The sequence below is a fragment of the Cnephaeus nilssonii genome (assembly GCF_951640355.1).
Source record: "Cnephaeus nilssonii genome assembly, chromosome: 15".
In the NCBI taxonomy this organism is placed as follows: domain Eukaryota; kingdom Metazoa; phylum Chordata; class Mammalia; order Chiroptera; family Vespertilionidae; genus Cnephaeus; species Cnephaeus nilssonii.
Genome location: NC_137086.1, coordinates 25,000,694 through 25,026,586, shown reverse-complemented (window position 1 = coordinate 25,026,586; position 25,893 = coordinate 25,000,694). Strand labels below are relative to the sequence as shown.

The window sequence follows — 25,893 nt, the reverse complement described above, 5'->3', positions numbered from 1 at the left end:
AATGAGACAGACTCTGGGAGCCTGGGTGCTGATTCTGGCAGCCCAGCCCAGCCCCCTGCCCTTGACAGAGACTCAAATGAAGCCACCACCTCGTGGCCACCCGGGCTGCCCACCCACCCTGTTGTGAAGGACTCTGGCAGCTAGCTTCCTCTCTGCTCCCGTCCTCTCCAGGCGTCTCCAGGGTGCCAGGTCACAGAGATCCCCTTCAAGGACACCTGCCTCCTCCCCACACCCACATTTGCAGGACAGTGCTCCCCTCTCCACAACCTGCCTATTCTCTGTCTGGAAACCTGGGTTCAGACCAGGCCCCTCCTCACTAGGTCACACGGGGACGCCGCGGTCTCCACAGCTGCTCACCTCACAGGGCTGCAGAGGGTGGGGACCTTCCAAGCGTTGAGAGAGAAGGAAGAGGCTGAAACTAGCGAGAGGCCACCTGCCTCAAACACCCCTTCGAACTTCATCTGAAGAAACACTCTTTAACCACTTGGACAGGCTCTTTGTTTTTACACGAACAAACCCCACCACAGAGGTTTGTTCCATCCTGATCAACTCTAAACCGGATGTGAGTTTGAAAGTAAATGTACAAAGAGTACAACCACCTTCCCCCTGGGTGGGTGGCGGGAGCGGCCTCCCCAGACGGGAAAAGGGGGTAGGGGCCCTTCTGAGGGAGCTTCTCCTAGTCCTCCACTCCCACCAGACCAGCAAATAGCCCCCTCAGCGGGGCCCTCCCCTCCTGCTCTCTGCAGTGAAATCCATGCTTTGGGATTTTTAGCTTCTGAGGGAAACCCCACAGATGCGGCAGGGCCTCAGGGCCTCAGCCTGTAAAATGGGTTTCAGCTGGGGTTTGGCTCCCCCTCAGTACCTTCTTCCCCTCTCCCAAGTTATGTAACTGTTAATGCTTCCAGTCACTGACTGTCAGAGTCCAACAGGCCAGGTGGGACTTTAAGGAACTCCCTCCTGAGTTGCGGGAGGAGGCGACAGCGGGGGTGGGGTGGGGGGGTCAGTTCCAACAACACCACCCCCACAGAAAACAGTCTCTCAGTCCCTCAAGTGATTAAGAACCCCATGGAGCCCTAGCCAGTTTGGCTCAGTGGATAGAGCATCAGCCTATGGACAGAAGGGTCTTGGGTTTGATTCCAGTCAAGGGCATGTACCTAGGTTAATGTTTCTCTCTCTCATTCTCCCTTCCACTCTCTATGAAAATCAATGGAGAAAATATCCTGGGGTGAGGATTAACAAAACAAAAACAAGAAAAGAAAAGAAAGAAGAAAAAAGGGCTTTTCTAAGGAAGAAAAAAAAAAAAGAACCTCATGGAGAGAGAACCAAGATAGCAGACAATCCAATAAAAAGCTCCACGCATGGGATTTGGGAGTCACTTGTTTTCCTTGCTCATGTGCATGCGTGCATTTTGGGATAGTGTGTCTGGATTTAACAGTGGGGAAAAAATCACTGACTGACCCAAACCCCAAACTTGACAGGAGAGACCTCCCAGCATCCTTCAGTCTCCCTCGTGCTGGTCAGTTCCCACAGTAAAGCCAAGCCAGGCCCCATATGCCCCACTGTTATTAGACTTGGTTGCAGGGGCTCAGGCCTGGGTAAAGGCTCTGCCACATACACATCATGTGACTTCTCCGAGTCTTGGTGTCCCTGTGTTTAAAATGGGGACAATAGCCCTGCTGGTGTGGCTCAGTGGTTGAGCATCGACCTACCAGTATGTTCGATTCCCGGTCAGGGCACATGCCTGGATTTTGGGCTCGATCCCTGGTAGGGGGCATGCAGGAGGCAGCTGATCAAAGATTATCTCTTATCATTGATGTTTCTCTCTCTCTCCCTTCCTCTCTGAAATAAAATATTTAAAACAAAAATGTAATGGGGACAATAATTTCTGTCCTCCCCCCACAGGGTTGTTTACAAAAATTGAAAAAAAATATAGAGCCCTCGCTGGTTTGGCTCACTGGATAGGGCATCAGCCCGTAGACTGAAGGGTCCAAGGTTCAATTCCAGTCAAGGGTACTTATCTCAGTTGCAGGCGCAATCCCTGGCCCTGGTCTGGGTGCGTGCGGGAGACAACCACTTGATGTGCCTCTCTTACATCGATGTTTCTCTCTCTGTCTCCCTCTCCTTCTACTGTCTAAAAACTGATGGGAAAAATATCCTCAAGTGAGGATTAACAAAAAAAAAAAAAGGGAAAAAAATAGAGAAAGCACTTTATACCAAACCAGTGGTCGGCAAACTCATTAGTCAACAGAGCCAAATATCAGCAGTACAACGATTGAAATTTCTTTTGAGAGCCAAATTTTTTAAACTTAAACTTCTTCTAATGCCACTTCTTCAAAAGAGACTCGCCCAGGCCGTGGTATTTTGTGGAAGAGCCACACTCAAGGGGCCAAAGAGCCGCATGTTGCTTGCGAGCCGCAGTTTGCCGACCACGGTACCATACCATTTATAAACTGTCATACCAGTGTTTCCCAATAATGCTTCATAGAATATAGTAAGGGAAGTATGAGAAATGTGGTATTTATACTCTAACCTTGGCTTTAACATCACATGCAGATGAGCATATTAAAGGCCCTTCCTTATAAGTCCTGCAGTTTAAACGTCTGTTTAACGATATTTAATCCATTAGGTCTAATTTCTTAACTTGTGTGGCTCTCTAAACTCTTTCTTTCTGGGATACCAATGAATAAACATTCAATGTCTTGAGACCTCTAAAGAATAGCTTAGGAAATACAGCCCAGTATGGACTGAAGGAGGCCTGGTTCCTGTCCCGGTCCCAGTGTGTTTCTCCGCAGTGCCAACCTGACTCACATTCCCATACCTCTGAGAAGACCCCAATGCCTTCTGTGTGGGTCACTTTCCATTTTCCACCCTCGCCAGACTTATTCTACATCACCCATACAGGGGATAGAGGGGAACCTGTAATTTATCTATTCTGCCCTAAAAAGGGGGGGCTCACCAGCTTCTCCCATAGATGCACCAGCTCTGGCCCTGCCACACTCAGAACTACCTCAAAGGTTCTACCTGACTGTCCGTCCCTGTGACCTAGCCCCCCCTTCTATCCTCCCCCCTCATTGGACAGACACATTCTGCCCTTTCCACTGTCAGAGGTCAGTACCTATTCTGCTACTTCCTGAGCCCCACCATCTAATGCACAATTGCCCTCTGACCACCTCCCTGCCTCCCTGTCCATTTTGGCAGCTCTTCAGGCTGGGATTTGGTGCTACACATCTTTGAGAGGTAAGAATACAAGTGATTAAAAGGATGTGCTCAGAAATCTGGGTTTAAATCCTGATTCCACCACTTATCAACTGGATGATCAAGTTACTTCCCTGTGCCTCAGTATCCTTATCTGTAAGTGGGGCAAACGAGAGCACCTGCTTCTTGGGTTGTTGGGAGGAATTAATGAGTGATTAAAGTGCTCAGGACAGTGTCTGGCACACAGTGAGTGCTAGGTAAGTGTTAGCTATTCCTATTACTATTATTATCATTCCTTCCCCTCCACAGGCAGTGTTTAAAACCCTTTATAACTGTGTTTATTTACTTCCTTCCCCTGTGCTCTGAAGTGCTCACAGATAGGGCTCAGAGAGCGCTCTCCAGGCGGAGGTGAAGGCACCAGGGGCAGGATTTGAGGTTGGAGACGGGGGCGGGGTTTCCCCCACTGCCACATCAGGGTACTTTCCCACCCAGGAGCCCAGCCCAGCCACACCAGCCCTACTGCTAAAGCCACGAGCTGCCAGGGCTCGAAGGGTCCCGAGCCCGGCTACAAACGAGGAAACTGAGGCTTACCAGGCCTCTTTCACACTTCACCCCCCCCCCCCCACCAACACCACCCCGCCCGCCCCCCACCCGCCCCCCGTGAAAATCAACGCCTCCAAGTAGGTCTGTTGTGGACAGAGCTCCGCTGTCAACTTGACTTGGGGGAAGGAGAGGGAAGGCATGGGGAGACACACAGTCTTCACCTGATGGGAGTTTAAAGGTGGTGCAAGAGTCCAGCCCAAGCCCTAATCTGACACGTGCCCGTACCACCATTTCACAATAGATGGAGTTGCCCACATGATCCTAAGGGGCAGAGAGCAAAAGACGTTCCTCTCTCTCCCCCAAAGCACCCAACCTGCACGAGTTTTCTCCAGGGGCAGGAAAGCCGTCCTCACTGCCCGGGCACTCCCAAGACTAGCCCTACAGGAAGAGTCATACCAAAGACGGCCGGCGGCGGCCTGGGGCAGTCGGGGCGCACTTCCTGGAGGAGGAGGCGCGTTTCGCGCGCTCCAGCTAGCGAACCGGCCCCTTGCCTCACTCACCGGTGTCCAGAGAGGTGAACAAGGCGCTCGGGAGGGCTCTCCGGCTGCCTCCGCCACTGGGCACGACCAGCGCCTTCATCTGCCGGACCAGCTGGGGCATGCGGTCCCAGAGGCCCTCGGCGCGGCAGCGCTCCAGCTCGCTCTCTATCTTCAGGTGGGAGCCGTGTGCGCCCTTCGCAGCCATCTTCGCGCGGGCGCTGTCATGGAAGGTGCGGCCAAGAAGTGGAGACCCGGCCGGGGGCGGCGTCCCGGCTGGGGCGCACACGCAGGCGGGGTCGATGAGGGTGCGGACGGCGTCCGGGGCCCCGGAGGCAGCGGGGGCCCAGGCGGCGACGGGAGAGCAGCAGCAGCAGCAGCAGCAGCACTGATTGCACCGCCCGGCGCCTCCGGGCTGGGGCTCCGGCTGCGCGGCCCGGACGCGTCCAGAAGCAGCCTCCGCCTCAGCTGCAACTGCCTCTGTCGCTGCTGCCTCCGCCGCTGCTGCAGCTGCTGCCACAGCCCCCGCCCCGGGCCGGGGCGCCTCCAGCTGCGGGCCCGCCCCTGGCCTCCGCTCCACCCCCGCGAGGGCGTGGCGCGGCTCCGGGGGGCCGGGCGCGCCGGCGGCCAGCGGGGCCACAGCAGCCAGGCTCGCGAGGGGCGCTCGCGGCCGCCCCGGCGCCAACCGCCCGCCGCCCGCGCGGCGGACTCCGCGTTCACTTTAATGCTGGGCGGAGTCCCGGCGCCCGGGGGGCGCCCCGCTGCCCGCCCCCTTCCCAACCCATGGCGGCTCTTGGCCTGGGAGACCCCCGCCCCGACGTTCCGGCTTTGTGTGAGGACTCCGTCACCACTGCTGCCCCCGACACGTCACAAATCCGAGGAGAGGCCGGCCGGCCGGGAGTCCCCAACTCCGAGGGCGAGCCTCCCCGGAAACCCGCCTCCGCCGCGTGGGTCCTGCCCTGCTCCCTGCGGGGAACGCGCGGGCCTTGCGCGCCACCCCCGGGGTACGCGGGAGCAAACAGGCGGGTTGGAGTCTCTCGACTCTAGGGACGTCTCCACTTAACTGTTTCTTTCCTTTTTTTTAAACAGCGGAGTTCCTCTTTCCAACTCGACTGCCCTACACTAACCGACTGTTCTCAGCAGAATCCAATTGCCCTGGATTTCTGAAAGGTTTTAAGCTGTTTCTCCAACTCGGTATTTATTTATTTCTTAATTCTGGTGTCTAAAGACTGCGATCAAAGCTGTCCTGAGCTCTTGGCAAGCCTTGTCTGGCTCTGTGGGGTACTGAGAAGTTCAAAGGATGACACGGTGGCCTGGAGGGAGGGGCAGACCCACACCCTGTGCCTGATACTGGTTCTGGTGGCCCCACCTCCGGGGTGGCCTCGGTTTAATCTTGTGTAGGGATTGAGGCCATCACGCATAAAATCACAGTAAGACCAAAACAAAAAGCAAAGCAAACAAACAAACAAACAAAAATAACCCTCCCTGTATTTAAGTGAAGACTCCAGAAAACAGCGGAGTCAGGGCAAGCTTTTAAGTATAGACTCCTAAGACCCCTCACGTAGGTCTTGCCCACTGCCGGACACGTGACCTTGAGAGTGAGCATGGCCACTCAATGTTAGGAGCCACTGCTTCGCGCTTCTGGACAGCTGTAAACGTGGGGAGGCTTTTGTCAAGAGGAGCCCGGGCTCCTGGTGCTCATCCCACTGGGCCCTGGGCGCTGCAGCCACACGGGGGTTAGCAGTTGAAGGCAGTCTTCCTGCCCCCCACCCCATCCTCCGAGATACCCTTCTCTCCATTTCCAAATGTAGCTCCATTCCTTGCTCGGCAGGCAGGGTTTCCTGAACTTGGAGGCTGTGCTGAGTACCTGGGGTCTGTCCTGATCTCCCAGAATCCGGGAGAAAAGCAAAGAGAAATTGGGACAGCGCCGGCAGTTAGAATTGACTCAATTAACATCCACTCCTCCTTGCCTACGACTGTCAACTCCTCTAGCTGGCTTTTGGTTAGTTACCCTTGGCTGCCCTTGCTAGGGACCAGAACCGGATTTTGCTAGGAGAACGATTTGAGCATGTCCTTCCGGGGAGGGTGGCCTGAGTACACCCTGTGATTTACCCCAGATCTGGCATTCCCCAGAGTCAGGCCTGGGGCAGACCAAGAAAAGCAGAGTTGATAAGCAGGAGGCAATCTTTCTGGAAAAGAAAACCTCCTCCCTCTCCTCCCTCTTTTCTGCAGCCCTTTGCCAACCCTGCCCCCCAGGTTGCAGTACTCCAGGGAACTAGCTGAAGGCGAATGGCTGCTTGTTTCTTTGACAGGCGTTCCAATATTCGTGTGGGCATGGGCCGAGGTGGGGAGGAACATCCCTTGCACTTGGCATGGTTTGAACTTACGATGAGAAGAATTTATCTCAGTCTATTGAGATCTTGCTTCTGGGTGCATCCTTTGTTTGGCTCAAATACATTTTTATAATACATAAACAAAAAACTTATGCGCTGCTCCTCAATACTGTGGAACACGTGCCTTCGTGGCTCTTCTCCAGCAGAGATAAGATCCCAGCCTGCTAGTGACCAGCGTTTTTGGGGGGTGGTAAGAGACTATACGCACAACAAAGAACAACCATGACTAATTAGTAACATTTGCCCAAATCAAAGGCACATAGAAAGGGTGGTGGTTGTTTTGATTGTTTAATCTGAAATCTCTTAGGTGAGAGTTTAGGACAAATTATTCTGATAAAGACTGCTTGCTACCTTGAAAATACTGCCAAGATAACTTGCTGATCAGATGAAGCTGAGCTCAGAGGAAGTAATGAAGTCCATAGGAGGTAAATCAACTTGCTGAAGAATGTTTTCACAGGACAACAAAGATACAGCATGAGGGACCATCTGGTTTAAAGGGGACCCCAAGACAAGACAATGGAAAATGCTACTAGTATACCTGCTACCCCAGACAAGGTGGGGAGTTGCTTGCCACTGAATCACAAGAGAGGCTATAGTAAGCTATTGGTCTTTTAAAAAAAAAATCTTTATTTATTTGCCTTGGTAAGGAAAAAGTTAACAGTAAATTTTACCTCCTTGATTAGCTTATTCCTAAATATTTTAATTTTTTTGTTGCAATGGTAAATGGAATTGTTTTTTTAGTTTTTCAAAATATATTTTTTATTTCAGAGAGGAAGGGAGAGTGAGAGAGAGATAGAAACATCAATGATGAGGTAGAATCATTGATTGGCTGCCTCCTGCATGCCCCCTACTGGGGATCGAGCCCACTACCTGGGCATGTGTCCTTGACCGGAATCAAACCTGGGACCCTTCAGTCCACAGGCAGATGCTCAATCCACTGAGCCAAACTGGCTAAGGCTAGTTTCTCTTTCTGATAATTCATTATTGGTGTATAAAAATGCCTTCAATTTCTGGGTGTTTATTTTGTATCCTGCTACATTGCCGAATTCATTTATTAAATCTAGTAGTTTTTTGGTGGAGTATTTAGGGTTTTCTATGTACAATATCATGTCATCTGCGAACAATGACAGTTTTACTTCTTCCTTTCCAGTATGGATGTCTTTTATGTTTTCTTCTTGTCTGATCACTGTGGCTATGACTTCCAGTATTATGTTGAATAAGAGTGGTGAAAGCGGACATCCCTGTCTTGTTCCTAATCGTAGGGGAAACGGTTTCAGTTTTTACCTATTGAGTATGATGTTGGCTGTACGTTTGCCATATATGGCCTTTATCATGTTGAGGTATGATCCCTCTATTCCCACTTTGCTGAGAGTTTTTATCAAAAATGGGTGTTGGATTTTTGTCAAACGCTTTTTTGCATATCTATTGATATGATAATACGATTTTTGTCTTTCAATTGGTTTATGTGATGTATCATGTTTATTGATTTGCGAGTATTGTACCAGCCTTCCATTCTTGGAATAAATCCCACTTGGTCCTGGTGTCTGATCTTTTTAATATATTGCTGGATCTGATTTGCTAATATTTGGTTGAGGATTTTAGCATCTATGTTCATCAGGAATATTGGCCTGTAATTTTCTTTCTTTGAAGTGTCTTTATCTGGTTTTGGAGTTAGGATCATGTGGTCCTCATAAAAAGAGGGTGGAAGTGTTCCTTCCTCCTGGATTTTTTGGGCTAGTTCTTTGAATGTTTGGGTAAAATTTCCCTGTGAAGCCATCCAGACCAGGGCTTTTGTTTGCTGGGAGGTTTTTATTTTTATTTATTTATTTATTTTTTATTACTGCTTCAATTTCATCAGTTGTTATCGGCCCATTCAGGTTTTTTGATTCTTGCTGATTCAGTTTTGGAAGGTTGTATTTTTCTAAGAATCTGTCCATTTCATCCACATTTAGATAATTTGTGACTGGTCCTGAGTACCCTGTTTGGAGCTCTCAGCAGTCCACAGCTTGTGGTTCCCTCTGCTGGGGCAGGGTGCCTTTGGAAAGGACCAAGATATGCACCAGGGTCTGCTTTTCCTAGCCCTAGGTCCAGAAGGAGACCAGGCAAAGACTCAACGCTTCCAGAGATCTGCCCCTGCCTACAGTCTGATTGTTATTCTCAGTCTGAATTTGCCTCAGGCTGTAGACCACAGCAGGGCGTAGACTCCACAGGGTGGGGCAAGAGATTTTCCAACAGTGTGGAACCATTGCTTGCCCCTCCCCTGCCCCAGGCAAAAGCTGCCTGGGTGGTAAATGTCTACCTGAGAAAGATGTCCTCTGCAATATGAGGGAATGGCTCAGCACTGGAAAACGGGGCTTTCCAAGCTCTAACCCCAAGGCCCCAAACCCTCACACAGTTCTAGTCCACTCTGCCTTCCCTGCCGGAGCACAAGGTGAGTGGCTGCACACAAAATTTTGTTCATTGGGCCTTTAAAGAGGGTACCTGCATTTCCAGCCATCTTTCCCTGGTAGAGAGAAACCCCACTGTTTTTCACAAGCAGATGTTATGTGGGTACCTTTCTCAGTTCTGGTGCTCCGGGCTGAGGAGCCCAGTTTGGGGTTTAGACCTCCGAGTTATCAGTGGGAACCCCCCACAGCTGAGATGTCCCTCCAGAACGTCAGCTGTTGTCTGTGGGAGCCCTGCCAGCCCTCTCAGGCCTCTGCACTTCCTACCAGTGTCTGTGTGGTCTCCACGTTCAGTTCTTGGTTATGGGGTTCTCTCCAGCTAATTTTCAATTTATTATTCAAGATGATTTTTTCTGTATTTTAGTTGTAATTTAAGTCTGGTCCGGGGAGGGTGTCAGTGTAGCTTCCACTTAATCTGCCGCTATTTCCCTGCTCTGAATCTATATTCTTGCCTGCTGGGTTTCTCAATGGGCACAATAGGAGGAGATATGAAGGCTCCTTTCTCCTTCAGGCTTTTGATTGTTAGTTTTATTCCTTCTTTAGCACCTGGTTTTAGAGGCTATTGTGCAAATTTGGGTAAAGGTTTAAGTAGGTCATTCTGAACCTTGATGAGTTTAGTCTGGAAGAATATCATTAGAATTGTTTGCCCACAAAAGAGCTTCAACCTGTGCTTGATCTACACAAAAGAGCACTGGTACAACAATATCCAAATTAGCCAGGACCTCATTATGAATAGAGACGTCCTCTGGGACTGGGGGGAGGAGACCATCAGGAGAGCATTCACACAGTAAATCCCTTGCTATTAAGTTAATGAGTGTCACAAAGGAAAAACTCTTTGGTTAAAGATTCTAGGCTAAAAAGAAAAAAAAGGTTCAAAGCTGACAGTTATAGGGGTTGGGGGGCGGACCTGGAGAAGGTGCCATGAGGATTATTAACTAGATGCATGATTGGAATAGTTTGTTGACTCTTAAGTAGTGTTCAGGTTTAAAATGGATATTATTGTGCCCATATCAATCAAAAAGTTGTAACGTTGTCCTTTAATTTTTAGAGAAATGTTCCCTTGAAGGTTTCAGAAGAATAGAATGGAAAATGGAACACCTTCATTGATAACTTTTTTCTTTTCCTTTGTTTTAGTTTCTTAGTTCTAGAGCTCTTTCAATATAGACTCTTTAGAGATTTTGATCATAGCACTGTTTTCCATTCCACTTTTTACTTGCATATTAAAGTCTCTATTTCTGGCTTAAGGCCATTCCCAAAAAGATAAGAGGGAGAGCCAAGGTCAGGTCGGCTTCAGGATTTACTCCTGAATGCTGTCTCTCCTTTTTTCTTTTCTTTTTTAAGTTTATCTTTAATCTTTATTGTTGAAAGTATTACAGATGTCCCCCCATTGGCCACCTCCATCCCACACCCACCCCTTCCAGGCCTTCACATTCATGGGCTATGAATATATGCATATAAGTTCTCCAGTTAATCTCTCCCTCCACCATCCCACCACGTTTTTTTGCCTTGAAGAACTGAATCAGAGTACCATCTATTTCCACAGGAAAGTTAAATGATAGTTTACCAAAGTTCTTGACCAACATCTCTACTTTCAAGCACTAAGGAAACCTTTGGAGCAGCAGTCGCCAACCGGCGGTCCATGGACCACTGGTGGTCCGTGAGGTCCGAAAGGTTGACGACCGCTGCACTAGAGGATGAGCCCTCAGTCAGTACAAAGAGGTTCATATAAACACTCTGGATGATTCTTTGACTATAAGGAAGCTTCTAATATTCTTCCAGAAGGATCATTTTTTATCATTCGAACCTTTACCCTTTTCTGAAAAAGAATGCTCTGTCAAAAGAAATCCCTTTTAATTTTAATGTGTTCCTTTTCTCCATGTCCAGGGTGGTCCTCGAGTGTACCATAGACCCTAAAAACACTTATCCCTCTAATCACTTACAAAGAATAATGAATCAACCAATGACTGAGGAGAGGGTTTGAACTAATTCTTTTTTTTTTAAATATATTTTTTATTGATTTTTTACAGAGAGGAAGGGGAGGGATAGAGAGTTAGAAACATCAATGAGAGAGAATCATCGATCAGCTGCCTCCTGCACACCCCCTACTGGGGATGTGCCCACAACCAAGGTACATGCCCTTGACCGGAATCGAACCTGGGACCCTTCAGTCCGCAGGCCAACGCTCTATCCACTGAGCCAAACCGGATAGGGCTTGAACTAATTCTTGGAGTAAGCACTGTGGCTGGGAGAACTCCAGAGTGAGTAACGGCCTCTGTCCGTGCAGTGGCTATGATGCTGAAAAGTGCCTTGTCAATTGAAATTTTGTAAATTAAATCTTAGAAAGGCAAAAATGATCATCATGAAAAATGCCTTCTATAAGAAGAGACTTTCATATCGTGAACAGTCAGACTGTAACCTGTAGATCATTGTGTTTGTTTAGCTAACGGCCTCCATGTGTCCCAGTCTCATGACTGAATGCCCAAGTGCTCCAGCTCAACTCTCACCTACTCGGTGAAGCCTCACCCTGCCTCCCAGCTCTTACTGTTACAGAAAACCGAAGAAGAACAAAGCAATACTTAGAGAGATGGAGTTACATTTATTATGCGCGGGTCCAGAGGAAAATGTATCTCAAATTCTGGGCCCCAACATGCAGGAATTCTCCCTATTTATATGATTTTACCTTCTTTGTCTCCCAAATATGGAGTGTTTCCGGCCCCTTTTGTAAATTCTTAAAGAGCCCGTATGTGCTGGGCCTTGAGACCTCAACCAGAGGCCTAGCCTGGAGTCAGCACTGATAAGCTTGTCTGGGGAAGATTTAATGGCCCCTCTAAAGTGGGAGTAGTCTTAGCAAGCAAGAATTTACAGAAGCCAATTAGCAGGGTTAAAATTTCAAACAGCAGTTTTCATATAAGATGGATGCTTCATTACAATTTATGTTTTTTCATCTCTGCACTAAATCTTCACATGGTCTGTGCCCTACAGTTCAGCTCTTTTCAATGTTCAATTCCTGCAATGCTTACAAAAAATAATAATACTCAATACATTAAACATGTTTCTCTTGTTGCTTCCCGTCTTTTCTACATTTCCATCATTGCAACCTTCAGTATATTTATAATAAGAATTTCAGGTATAGGTTAATAGGTGTCACTGTGAGAAATAAAATTTAAAAAGCTTACCATTCTTTTAAAATTGATTAACTGATTCATTCACACACCCCCCTTCACTTATATTATTAAAACTATTAGATGTTGGGTCAAGAAGAGAAAACAATAATTTTGCTTAGAGAACAATAAACTGTAATGGTGGGGATTTTGGGGGAAGGCAGGAGACAAGCCATTTTACAGGTGATATAATCAAGTTAATTTATTCTGAGCAGGCATGTGTCAACATTTTACTAAAAAAACAAGTACAGTGCACTGAACTGACCTGTTTAAAAAAAAATACTGAAAGCTGAATAGAAGCAGCCCAGATCCCTAAAGGTCAATTTATGGAAGGATCAATTAGTTCAATGTCCATGCTACCCCCCAATTTGCCAAATGTGCAAGTTACCAAAAACTTAGAGTACTCTTGAAAATATCCAATGACTACTAAGGTATTTTTTATGAATACCACATAGAATATTTTTATTATTCTTCCAGGTATTATTCTCCAATATTCTAATTCAAAACATTCATATTCAACATATTCTAGAATGTTTTTATTCATGAATATGTTTCATAAATATATTTACATTTCTTTCAAAACATCTTGAAATTATGGTAAGATAAATCAAGCTTTCTATTAATTGGAAAGCTAAGCTCATAAGAAAGTAGATGAAATCACATAAGGGGAGTGGGAACTCAGGATAGAACCTTCACATAAGTGGAACAGAAGATGAGAAGTCAGTGAAAAGAATCCTAGAAAGAATAGCCAGGCCTGGCCAGAGTGGCTCAGTTGGTTGGAGTATCGTCCCATGCACCAAAAGGTCGAAAGGTTGCCAGTTCTATTCCAGGTCAGGGCACATGCCTGGGTTGTAGGTTCAATCCCTGGTTGGGTACCTGCAGAAGGCAACTGATTGTTTCTCTCTCATATCCATGTTCCCCCGCTCCCTTCCTGTCTCGTAGCATGTCCTCAGGTAAGGATTTAAAAAAAAAAAAGAAAGCCAGTGAGATAGAAGTGCATGATGTCAGAAAACCCGAGATGTTTTTCGAAGTGGGAGTGGTTGGCTGTGATGAACAGCACGGAGAGGGCAAGTAGAAAAAGAGGAGAAGGTACCATTGGATTTGCATGAAGATTGCGGTTTTCATTAGTGTGGTAGTGAAGACACCAGAGGGAAAGGTTATTTGACGATAGGAATGGTTTATTAGAGAGGGAACAATAGGTGATTCAAGAGAGGGAAGAGGTTGAGATCTGCAGAAGTGGAGGCATTGGTATCAGACACTGAGCTTTTTTTAAAAAATAATTCTTTATTGTTGAAAGTATTACATATGCCCCCCTCTTTCTCCCCATTGGCCCCTTCCAGCCTGTTCCCCCCCTCCCCCCACAGCCAGGCCTTCAGCACCCTATTGTCTATGTCCATGGGTTATGCATATATGCATACAAGGTCTTTGGTTGATTACCTCCCGCCCACCCACCCTCCCCCACCTTCCCTCTGAGATTCCGCACTCTGTTCCACGCTTCGAGTCTCTGGATCCACTCTATTCATCAGTTTGTTACTTAGATTCCACATATGAGTGCGATCATGTGATACTTGTCTTTCTCTGACTGACTTATTTCACTTAGCATGATACTTTCCAGATCCCTCCATGCTGTCACAAAGGGTAAGAGAGTCTTCTTTTTGACTGCTGCATAGTATTCCATAGTATAAATGTACCACAGCTTTTTTATCCACTCATCTACTGATGGGCACTTGCGCTGTTTCCAGATCTTAGCGATTCTAAATTGTGCTGCTATGAACATAAGGATGCATACATTCTTTCTGATGAGTGTTTCAGGTTTCTTAGGATATATTCCTAGAAGTAGGATCACTGGGTCAAATGACAGATCCATATTTAATTTTTTGAGGAAACCCCATACTGTTTTCCATAATGGTTGCACCAGTCTGCATTCCCACCAACGGTGCACTAGGGTTCCCTTTTCTCCACATCCTCGCCAGCACTTGTCATTTGTTGATTTGTTGATGGTAGGCATTCTGACAGATGTGAGATGGTACTTCGTTGTCATTTTGATTTGCACCTCTTAGATGATTAGTGACATTGAGCATTTTTTCATATGCCTCTTGGCCATCTTGTCCTCTTTGGAGAAGAGACATTGAGTTTCTTGAAGAAAGAGATCATGTCTTATTTGTACTTGTATCTCTAGTAACTCCCAGTACATAGGAGGTACTCAAGAAATATTACTGAATTATTGATCAAATGAGCAAATGGAAAAATAGATGGATGGCAGATGCAGGACTGGAAAATGAATTATATCAAACTAAAACTTCAGAGTAAGGAAAAGAGAAGAGGTCCTGCATTAATAAGGTTTCTTCAGGGACTTTGGGATCCTAGGACTTTTCTCTGGGATAGGGTAGACAGATTTCAAACTCAGATGAAGATGAGACTGAAAAAAACTGTGGTACATTTATACCGTGGAATACTATGCAGCAGTAAAAAAAGAAGACTCTTATCCTTTGTGACAGAATGGAGGGATCTGGAGAGTATCATGCTAAGTGAAATAAGTCAGTCAGAGAAAGACAAGTATCACGTGATCGCACTCATATGTGGAATCTTAGTAACAAAATAAACTGATGAACAGAGTGGATCCAGAGACTAGAGGAATAAGTGACTATTTAAGGCAGTTGCCGTGGCTAACTTTCAAGGCACTGATCTGCTAAAACCAACTGCAGTGAGGGTTCTGGGACCATTTACTTAAGCACTTCCTTTCTCTCTTTCTGAATCCAGGCTCATGTGAAAAATGATTGTGTGTCTTTACAGAGCCAAATGGGAGAAAGGTTTTAATAAATGACAGTTCCACATTCAGTTACCCATCTGGTCAATAGCTATTCACTGAAGGACAGTCTTGTATGGAGGGAAAGGTGTAAGGGCAGGGTTATGCAGGGCTTATCTATTCGTTTCTTTTGTTTATAGGCGTGTGTTTTTTATCGTTATTAATGCTTGCCTTCTATTGAGATGGCAGCTGATTTCACGAACGGCGCAGGTGAGGTGGGATTTGAACCGGGCCACCCACAGCCCTGGTGGGACTCCTCTGTGAGTGGGTAGGTGTTGCAGAAGACGGCTTTGTGGAATTGAGGAAGCGGAGTATTGGGAACACAGGATGCAAGGCCGGCTGCAGCGTCTTCCAGCCCTTTCATTAGGAAAGGATTTAGGATTCCGATTATCTTTCTTCCCAATTTGCCAGTGCAAGTGGAGGCGGGGCTGGAGCCAGCCTTGGCGTCCGCTCCAACGGTTTTGCCCCTCAACGTCCTGCGCGGGTCTACGCTCCTCGGGGTTTCCTAGCAACCTTCCGGGCCCGCCTAGCAACCTTCCGGGCCCCTGGGTGTTCAGGCCAACCGAACCGGGCTGCAGCCAAGTGTCGCCTTCGGGAAGCAGGAAGAACGGCGTCTGCCCGACCCTCGGGCCGTTACACGTGGAATCTCCCGAGCCGTACATCCAGCCGGGCGGCGGGCTGGGGCGGGGCCTCGCGGCGCCAATGGGCGGGGCAGAAGGGAGCGCGCCTGCGCACGGCAGCTCGGGGGCGGGGCCGGGGGAAAGGCGCTGAGGACGGGGGCTGGCGAGGCTCACGCGGGGTCGCTGCGTGTCTGGGAAAGTTGGGCAGCTGCGGGCCGCGAGGGTGAGTGAACCCGGGAGCAGCCCAGGTGTGGCCGCGGCTTGTGAGGCCCGTGTCCCCCACCCTGGGGGGAGGAGGTCCGTGGGGCGGCGCCCAGGGGTCCTCAGCAGGGCTGGGTCCCGGCGCCCCTCTGTGGTCCTGGGGCGTCGGGCTCAGGTGGAGAGGCTGGAGGGGCCTACGTGGGGGTCTCAGCCCCCGAGCCGCCTCGGGAAGCTTAGTCGGCTTAGAAGCAGAGCATCTCTCTCGGGGCCAGCCGCCGGGGGCTGTGAAGCCAGATGGGCCCCGCCGGAGCCGATCTCCGCTGGCACCCCCTCTCCTCCGACCCTCGCGCCCCCCCCCCCCCCCCCATCTCCTCCTGGAAGAGAGAATAAGCAGGTCCTGCCTGGCCGGGCGAGCTTGGTTTGGCTATGCCCGGGAGTGGGAAGGCGAGGGAAGGTGATTTCCTCTTGTGTTCCCTATCTGGGCACGGGCACTGCCACCCACCCCGTGCCCAAGCCACAGCCTGGGCGTCATTCTCACCCCCTGTGCTCCTTACCACCCATATCGGATCCATCGCAGATCTCTCTTGGATACGTCCACTTTTCCACTCCCAGGCTCTGCTCCAGCTGGCTCAGGCCGCCGTCATCTCTGCCCTGGAATACCTCCGTAGGCTCCTGACTGGTCCCCTGCATGTCTTTGTTGATCCTCTGGAGCTTGTTCTGTACCGGAAAGCCAGAGTGATGGTCTTAAAACTCACATCTGATCACCACACCATTCCCTTTCCGACCTCTTAGTAGCTTCTCATTGCTCTTCCACGCTCTCCAACAGGGCTTGCAAGCCGCTTCTTTGCCTGTCCTCTTTTTACTCTTAACTCATCAGTCTCTTACTATACCGAGTCTCCAACCATATTGGACTGTTGAGCTCCTGGGTTAGACCAAGTTCCTTCCAGGCTCAGGTGTCTGCTACATCATGTTCCCTCCCCCTGAGGTGCTATCCTTTGGTTGGAAAAAAGTCCTCCCCGTCCTTAACGAATTACTCCAGGTTATGGGCTGAGGGTCTTACTGGTCCACAGGTTGTAATCTGTGCGAGTGGAGTTTGTCTCCGTCGTAGTCCTGTCCTTAGCACCTTGTGCAGCACCAGGCCGTTAGTAAAGAGTGTGTTAGTTAAATATATAAATGAAGCATAGGCATGGCAGCTCCGTGGGCCCCCCCAAAATGAATAAATAGATCCAGTTATCAAATGCCTGCACTTTCAGAATCTGTCCTCAACCCCCAAGCCCGGTAGAGGTTTCTTTGGCCTAGGAACTTGGTTATTTTCTCATCTTCAGTCCAGGCCCATGGAAGTTTTAAATGGGGAAGTACCGATCAGAGTTTTTCCTTGGCTTTGACTCTGGGTACAGGATGTCTGGATGTTGGTGAGTGTGGCTGCTTTGAGTTTGGATTCTTAACTGAGGGCCTTTGGTGTGAGAGAAAAGCTGTTCACAGCTGCTGTGGGCTTTCTGGGAGGAAGGCTGGCTCCACACTACACAATGGTAGGGGTGGGGGGGCCAGGCCAAATCACTGGTGGGAAGGCTCCCAAGGGAAGTTGTTTTTCCAGCTTCGGCCAGATCTTTCCTGATAGGGAACAACATACCTAAGGCCCAGACCCACTGCTCTGATTCAGACCTGAAGGTCTGCTACCTGCAGGTCAGCTCAGCACTTGGTGATACATTCAATAGGGAAGAGAAGAGACAGAAAAGACAGGTTCCCAGCCACAGAGCGGGAGGAGAAAAGGAAAACAAAAGGAGGACAATATGTGACCATATGTTAAGGCCACAATGAGCGTGAGAAGCTGCAGACTGAGGTCAGAGGAGGGAACAATTGATCTTGGCTGGAAGAATCCAGAGATGATACTATGAACTGGGCCTGGAAGGAAGAGGGAGGACAGACAGATGGAACCAGAGGGAGCGATGCTCTGGGACTGGAAGAGGATGCAGCGAGGGGAACTCGGACGGTCCCAGCACTGCGGGATCCCAGGCCTGCGATGGTCAGGTGCTGCACTCCCAGGCCTGCGGCTTCTCCTCGTGAAGGATGACTCAAAGCATGGGTTGTATTCTGAAATCTCTTTCAGAAATCTCTCCTCCTTTGGGTTTTTCTCCAACGTGGCCTTTACATTTTCTCAAAATAGTCCAGCTCCTGGGGTTTATCTGTCCGGCTGTTTGCTCATGGCCTTGAACTAAGTGGTTGGAGTGTGGATGATGCAACTTGTTCATGGGACGGAAGGGAGTTGCTTATGTTTCTTTTCGAATGTGACAGTTTAAAGTGTTAGGTGGCAGTCAGATTCCCTGCTGTCATTACAGCACTTGGAGGGAGAGTTTCTCCTTTGTGTTCATAGATTTGGTTTTTGTTGTGATCTAATACAGGCATACCTTGGAGATATTACAGGTTTGGTTTCTGGCCACCACAATAAAGCGAGTTTCGCAATAAAGTGAGTCACGTGAATTTTTTTGGATTCCCACTGCATAAAAAAGTTATGCAAAAGCCCTGGCTAGGTAGCTCAGCAACAAAACGAAGTATGCCTGTAGTTAGAAACCTGCAGCAGCAAACCACGATGGGACATGCTCAGCATTAATGGTTCTTGGCCGTTATTCTGCCTCCCTTGAAGAAGGGATCATTTGGACCCATAGTTATTATACTACTAATCACTTTGGTCTTCTTTGAATAGAACCCTCCCCCTCTCCCAATTTGATATACTGAGTTTCCAACCACATAGTTATAGGAAATGGTGCCATGGGTTTAGTGATCGTTTAGCTTAACTATCTGATAGATATCTTAAAAAACAAAGTAGTTTTATGTTCAGTTACATTGACATCAAAACTTGGCATCATGTTCGTAAAGTGGGACTCGCCCCGCCCCGTCCCCCCCCCCCCCCCCCCCCCACGGGGACCATGGCACACAGGCTGAGGACTGTCCCTGTACTGTGCTGGATGCTAGGAATGTAGATGCAGTCCCCACCCTCACAAAGCCCAGTCCAGCAAAGGGCACCGACAGGAATTGGACGTTGTTCAAGACCACGTTCACAGCTGTTGGCTGAAGGGACGCACTCAGGAGCATATGGGAAGAGCGCCTACGCCAGGCTTGAAATTGAGGAAGGCTTGCTGGAGAAAGAGGCCTTTAAGGTGTAGGAGTCTGAAAGGCTTGGGAGGAGCTGGCCTCCGACTCTGATCCCTCCTGTCCAGAACTCTAACACTGTTGTGTTCTGTTCCGGCCTGTGCAGTCACTGCTGAGAGTAACTCGAAACCTTGTTTTCTGGTACCAGCTACAGTGGCAGGGGCCTTACCAGGGTCTGGACACTTTTATTTGGTAAAATTGGAAATGTGGCTTCTGTTTCGAATTATTTTCTAGAAATGAGAACTGGAAGCCCCTTTTTCATTCCAGCCATATAACATTGGAACAAAATTATGGGATGAGTTACATTAAATACAGATTTGTAAACAAAAAACATGTTTATAGTAGAAATTTTAGAAGCAATAGAAAAGTAAAAATAAAAATCACTACTAATCTCATGACTCAGAAGATAATCTTTATTTTTAGTTGTCCTGTGTGTGAAATATACATACTTTTATATATATATATTGATTTCAGAGAGGAAGAGGAGAGATAGAAACATCAATGATTAGAGAGAACCATCAACCAGCTGTCTCCTGCTCGCCCCCTACTGGGGATCCAGCCTGCAGTCTGGGCATATGCCCTGACAGGGAATCGAACTGTGACCTCCTGGTTCATAGGCCGACACTCAACCACTGAGCAACACCAGCTGGGCTACATACATTCTTTTTTACAAAAGTGAATTTTTCTTTACAGACTTTTGCAGCCTGTTTTTTGTTTGATATATATTGAACATCTTTTCCAATTATTGACATATTGCATCCCTCCTTAGTAATAAGACTAGATGCTGCTTTTTCACCCTCTTAAGTGATACATCCCACTGACTATTGTCCCCTTAGGGAGGGGGCCATGGGAGGTTATACTGCTGATAGGCAACGTAGGTTTGGAAAATTTTCCTAAATGTGGTAGGAGTGGCATTTTCCAGGGTCCTTCCTTTTAGGATGGGTGAGGGGGCTGCAACACGTCTACTTCCCAGCCCAGGTACAGGGAGTAGAGATGGCAGAGCTTCGGAGCTGAGCTCCGTGTGTAGCATGCGGAAGGGTATGACCAGTAGCTGTGCTTTATCTTTACTGCTATAGGTTTGGGGCTGTGGCTACAGTTGGCCCCTTAGGAATTACTGGCCCTTATTATTCAGCAGAATCTGCACTGCCTTTTAGGAAGTGAATGTGTTAGTCGGGGCTTTCTTTGTATTGGTGTGCAGGTCTCCTGGCTGTCCTTCCCCTTCCTGTTTGAGGTCAGTCCATAAGCCCCAGGAAGGACCAGGACTTGCAGTTTAACAGTCAGTAAAGCCCTGCCTGAGCCTTGGTGGGGGATGTTGATGGGAACAAAGCACTCCCGACCTCGGGGAGCTTGCTCTGTAGCTGACTGTCTTCCTTTTGTTGACCACAATCCCAGGTCTAGCCAACAGGAGTACTTGATGGAATCCTTATTTCTGTGTACCCCTCCTTTCCAAAGCTCTTTCACATGGTTAAACTACTTGCCTCTGTCACAGCCCTGAAAGTGGACGAGGCAGGGGGTAATGTCTTCTTCTGTGTGCTGGCCTTGAACTGACCCACCTCACCCCTTCCCTCAACTGCCTTTGCTCCACTAAGTACCTTCCCTACTGTGCTGCCAGTGGAGCCATTCTGAAGACAAGCTCCGATCTCATCTCCCACTCGGGAATCCCCAGGAACTTCAGTCCCCTTGGCCGACCCTGCCCAGTGATGTTCAGTCCTGCCTGGTCAACCTTGGCAGCCTATTGTTCCTACTTCACACTCTCTGGGCTCCGGACCAACTAAACCACTTGGAGTTTCTTTCCCATTTCGCTGCACCTGCCACTCTACTCCCACCGTTCCCTTAGTCCTTCAGTCCCGGCAGGTCCATAGCACACTCATCCATCCAGGCCCAGCTGAAGTCCCCATGCCTGTCAGCACTCCCTGATTTTCCCTCACCCAGAGGAAACTTCTTTCTGTGAACTCTCAGAGGGTTTATCTGTCCTTAGGACACCTCACTTTCTGCCTTTATTAGCCCTCTCGGTAGGAAGTATTGCTCTCACCGGACTGTAAGCTTCTTGTAGGCAGGAATGATCCTCAAACCCATTGACGCTCTCAGTGAGTTGCTCGGCCTTCTGGAGGTGCTTCAGGAAGTGGCATAGACCTGTCCATCTGAGTGGCGGGGACCTGGAGTCTAGTGGACTAGTGGCAGAGCTGGCCTTGGAGTCCGTTTAACATACTCTCTTCCCCAACTTTGCTCCTTTCTCAGGTTTCTCAGGAGCACCCTGTTTTGAGTCTTGAAAGAACTTAAGCTCTGATGTTCTCACGTTCATCTTCTGTGTTCCCCACCTCCCAGGTGCCAGCGACCATGAGATCTCTACAGCTGCTCAGAACCCCCTTCCTGTGCGGCCTGCTCTGGGCCTTTTGTGCCTCAGGTACCAGGGCCGAGCAGCCTGGGGCCGGTTCTTCCCATCCCGGCAGCATGGGGCTGGATAAGCACACGGTGCACGACCAAGAGTACGTATTCAGCCAGTGCCGTGGCCAGGGGGCTCCCCTTCCTCTGCAGCTGCAGCCAGCTGCCATGGCACACTCAGTCCTCTTTTCCTTCTGCTTACATTTTTCAAGGATGTAATGGATTCCTTATATCTACCTGTAAGTCAGGTATTCCTTTTTTCATCATCATATCACTAGTGGAGGATCTTGAGGCCCAAATGGGATAAATGACTTACCTGAAGTCATTCTGTCTTTCACCACAGATAGATAGATACACACACACACATACACACACACGCAGTAGTGGTGGTGGAATCCAGAATAGAGCTAAGGTTTCTTGACTGCGACAAGACCATTTTCTTTTTTTACTGGCACAAACATTGAATCATTTGTTGCAACTTTTGTCTTGGGCCAGTTAGCCTTACACCTTACATTCTATTATCCTTGAATTGCTTTAAAAAGAAAAAAAAATTTAATTGATAGCCTCAAAAACTGTTATAACAACATTCTAGTAATAAAGAGAAATAATCACTCATACTCTTGCCAGCATAATAGATGCAGTGTTTTATTTTATTCCTGCTCCCTTCACGGCCTTGCCTATACCTGCCATCCTTGAGTGTGGTCTGCCCCTGTTTCTCAATGGATGAGTTTCAAAATTTGAACTTTTAGGAGTCCTTAAGGTTTCGGCCTGATCCCGCTGTCCCTGCCAAGTGGTCTGAGTCTAACCGTTGGTTTCTAGGCATATCATGGAACATCTAGAAGGTGTCATCAACAAACCCGAGGCGGAGATGTCTCCACAAGAACTGCAGCTCCATTATTTCAAAATGCACGATTATGACGGCAATAATTTGCTTGACGGCCTAGAACTTTCCACAGCCATCACTCATGTCCATAAGGAGGTAGGTCAGGCAGTGGTGCACTGGGCAGCCTTGCGGTAAGGCCTCCCTTTGGTACTTCAGTCCCCCGTCTTGATGACCCGTGCTGCCCAGTGCGATAATTGTTGCTTCTCTTCTTTCTGCTCGCCACTCTGTTCTGTGTCTTCCTATTTAGTGGTCCTTCTTGCAGAGGGTGGCCTGCTACAGCTGAAGCCCCAGGGCCTGTGTCTTTAGCAAGAGCTCCAGGCATTTCTGCTGCATACCAGAGTTTGAAAACCAGCACCCAAAAGGCAAACATGTTCAAAATGCAGAGCAGGGAAGACGTCATGTTATTTGAGAAGAATGGGGAACTAAGGGACCGAGGGGCTCAGCAATAATGGAGGGTTTGTACAGTGCTGCAAACCAAGCAGTTTGCAAAGCACTTTTAAGTAGGTTAGAGATCTCACCCGATCTTTGCAACAGCCTTTGAGAAGGCAGGGGCAGGCATTGTTATTACCTGATTTTAGAGGGGAGGAAACTGAAATCGAGCTCTTTTGTCTTCAGATCTAATACCTGTTCTGCTCTGCACACTGCAGTGTAGAGAGAGGAGGGGAGGCAACGTTGGTGAGCAGGAGAGCAGGTTTGGGTTGACTCTGAAGGCCGTGGGGAGAGCTAATAGCTCCATACTGGAGATGGTGTGACTGGAGCAGTGTTTTGGAACATCCTTTGCTGTGGGAGGCCGACTGATAGGCATGAGGAGAGTCTGGTATGAGCAAGAAGAATGGGTTCAGAGTCCTGGCAGGCGAGGGTGATGGTGGCGATAGGAGAGGAAAGGTAGATATGGGAGAGGTGCCAAAGGAAGAATTGTCACAGGATGTGAACAGCGATAGCTTAGCACTTGGCACAGGGTCTGCTCTGGTCGGCAGGCCTTCTTCCTCCTTTTTTTTTTTTTTTTAAATATATTTTATTGATTTTCTACAGAGAGGAAGGGAGAGGGATAGAGAGCTAGAAACATCAATGAGAGAGAACATCAATCAGCTGCCTCCTGCACACCCCCCACTGGGGATGTGCCTGCAACCAAGGTACATGCCCTTGACCGGAATCGAACCCGGGACCCCTCAGTCCGCAGGCCGATGCTCTATCCACTGAGCCAAACCGGTTTCGGCCCTTCTTCCTCTTGTTCTCACCCCAGGGTCTAGTCCAGGTGGACAGTTTCTTACTGTATCAGGGAAAATGGTGCCCAGAGCTGGTCCTCGGGAGGCCTGAGCTGTAAGCTTTTCTCTAGGATGGGTTTGTGGGCCCTGGAATCTGTGAAACACATCATTCTTTTTTTTAAAAAAAAATTTATTGTTGAAAGTATTACATATGTCCCCACCCCCCATTGAACTCCTGAAGCCCACCCCCACTCCCTGCTGAAACACATAATTCTGTATAAACATATCTAGTTTTCTACTGTGAACATGGATGACTTTTGTAATAAGAAAAGGATGAGAAGTAATTTTTCAAATAAATAAGCAAGGGCCTACTTTGATTATATCTTTCTTCTAAGTGGCAAATATAATTTCTAAATTAGAATATTATGAATTGATTATATCTGATATATAGTTTGTGGATTCCTAGAAAGTAGCCACGTACTACATTGAAGGAGTTTTTAGACACCTATGAGCATGATCATTTTGGAAATTGGCTAAGCACTTCCAGTAAAATGTGCCAACTCATTGTCTCATTTAAATTTTGTAGGGAGGGAATGAACAAGAACCACCAATGAGCGAAGAGGAACTGATTAACTTAATAGATGGTGTTTTAAGAGACGATGACAAGAACAATGATGGATACATCGACTATGCTGAATTTGCAAAATCACTACAGTAGACATTATTTGACCATCTCCTAGTTATTATGCAAATGTGACCCATTATAATGTGATTGAACACTTTCAGTAATGCAGAATAATTCATTTCCAATTACTGCTGAAGTATTTTGGTAAAAACCTGTAGCAAGTGTGACACTGGTGTGAGAAAGAGAAGTCAAGAGAAATAGGACATGTTGTCCCCAAGTACTGTTAAATCTCCTGTTGGACAAGGGCTCGATTGAAGAGTCTTTGTAAGAGTATTGGATAATTGGAGCTGAGGACTCAGGAACAGGACTATAGAATACTGCTGTTCTCTTGGTTTTAATTCATGCTACCTGAAAAGTAAGACGAGCTTTGCCAAGTGGACACACTTTTCAGTAACAGTGAAGGAATGGAATCAATGCCAAATGTTCCCCCTTGTGGGTTCTGTCTCTTCAGGAAAACGTGGTCAGTATTCTGTAAAGTTCCCTGGCTTAAATGATTACTTGCTTTGGGCAAGTGAGTATTGATTAAGCTATTTCAAAGCCACAGCCTCACATGAATGTCAGATATTGAGTTCAGCTAGCCAGAGTCTGTATCTTCTGGCACTTGGATATGATACACCACTGACCTAAGAGATTAACCTTTTTCAGTTTTTCAATATTTTATGAAACTACTGCCATATCCTTATACTTTTATTTCTTTCATGTCTTCTTCAACCTGGGAGAGACCTTGAATTTAAATCTGTTCTCTAATCAATAGCACATGTTTTACCTTTCTTAATATTTGTATTTAACTTCTTGTTTCTAGAGTTTCGCTTTTGCAGTTTAGAAACGTAGGCATGCAAGGATTTTTCCTTCTGCTTGATACAGCGGGGGTAAAACTACTAGCTGCCGTAGCCAAGTGCAAGTGAAAAGATCATTCACCAGGCACAGTAATTAACCTGATACAAGTTGTATTTAGAAGGAATGTTGTTTAAATGACCCCTTCTAGCCTAAATATGTGAATTCTTTCAGATCAGGAAAGATTGGAAAGAGAAGCCTAAAAACTCTCAACAGTGTGAGTCTCAATAATAGCTGAAAGTGAGAAGTAGCAGCAAATTGTGATTTGGTGTATTGGATGTGATGGACATACTGTGATAGAAAATCATAAAATGATGATTGACTGGGGGAAAACTGCATAACATTTACTGTAAGATGTATAGAGACTTATTTTCTTTATTGAAGTATTCTTATAAGAAAACATGTATTTGTAAAAATGGTTTCCTGTGTCACGTATTTGTGCAATCAGAGCTGAATTATAAACTATTCTTGTAAAACCTAGTTATTTTGAAAGATTTATATAATGAATTCTGGATATATGACCAATAAAACTGATGAAACAAAATAAAGGGCCGTTGATTTTGTCTAATAGGCTTCTTCTGCCATCACGTGAAGGCTTTGTTTATCTGATGCAGATGTTTACATGCGCCTGCTCTAGTGCAGGACCTGTGACCCTCCCTGCCTCTACCGTTGCTTTTGCAGGGGTCAATTCCCAGTATTCAGTCACTTTCCTCTTTTAGACATTTTTTTTTTTCTTCTGAATGAAATCACTTTTTGGACCTTTTTTTCCTGGCCGAGTTCAGATTATGACAACATTTTCTGGCTTGGGAAAACACAGTGTTTTCTCCTTGAGTCTGGTGACTATTCTTTCTTTGCTGG

At 47.5% G+C, this 25,893-nt stretch overlaps 2 protein-coding genes across 4 annotated transcripts in view; one reads left to right on the top strand and one right to left on the bottom strand.

The window, feature by feature from the left end:
- Positions 1-4,617, bottom strand: part of TTC7A (tetratricopeptide repeat domain 7A) — a 106,150-nt gene extending 101,533 nt beyond the window's left edge. For both annotated transcript variants that reach the window (XM_079791691.1, XM_079791692.1), the window contains exon 1: positions 4,299-4,617. In XM_079791691.1, the coding sequence (XP_079647817.1) occupies positions 4,299-4,482 (184 nt within the window). In that variant the 5' untranslated portion in view covers positions 4,483-4,617. The remainder of the gene's footprint in view (positions 1-4,298) is intronic.
- On the top strand, positions 4,424-25,577 carry MCFD2 (multiple coagulation factor deficiency 2, ER cargo receptor complex subunit). Of its 2 annotated transcripts, XM_079791709.1 has the most exons (5): positions 4,424-4,452; positions 5,364-5,468; positions 21,372-21,532; positions 22,248-22,407; positions 24,103-25,577. In XM_079791709.1, the coding sequence occupies exons 3-5, from the start codon at positions 21,384-21,386 to the stop codon at positions 24,232-24,234; spliced, it is 441 nt and encodes a 146-aa protein (XP_079647835.1). In that variant the 5' UTR covers positions 4,424-4,452; positions 5,364-5,468; positions 21,372-21,383; the 3' UTR covers positions 24,235-25,577. The 2 variants fall into 2 exon arrangements, with proteins under 2 accessions (XP_079647835.1, XP_079647834.1); XM_079791708.1 differs by lacking the exons at positions 4,424-4,452; positions 5,364-5,468 and adding an exon at positions 15,824-15,921.
- Positions 25,578-25,893: the final 316 nt, after the last annotated feature.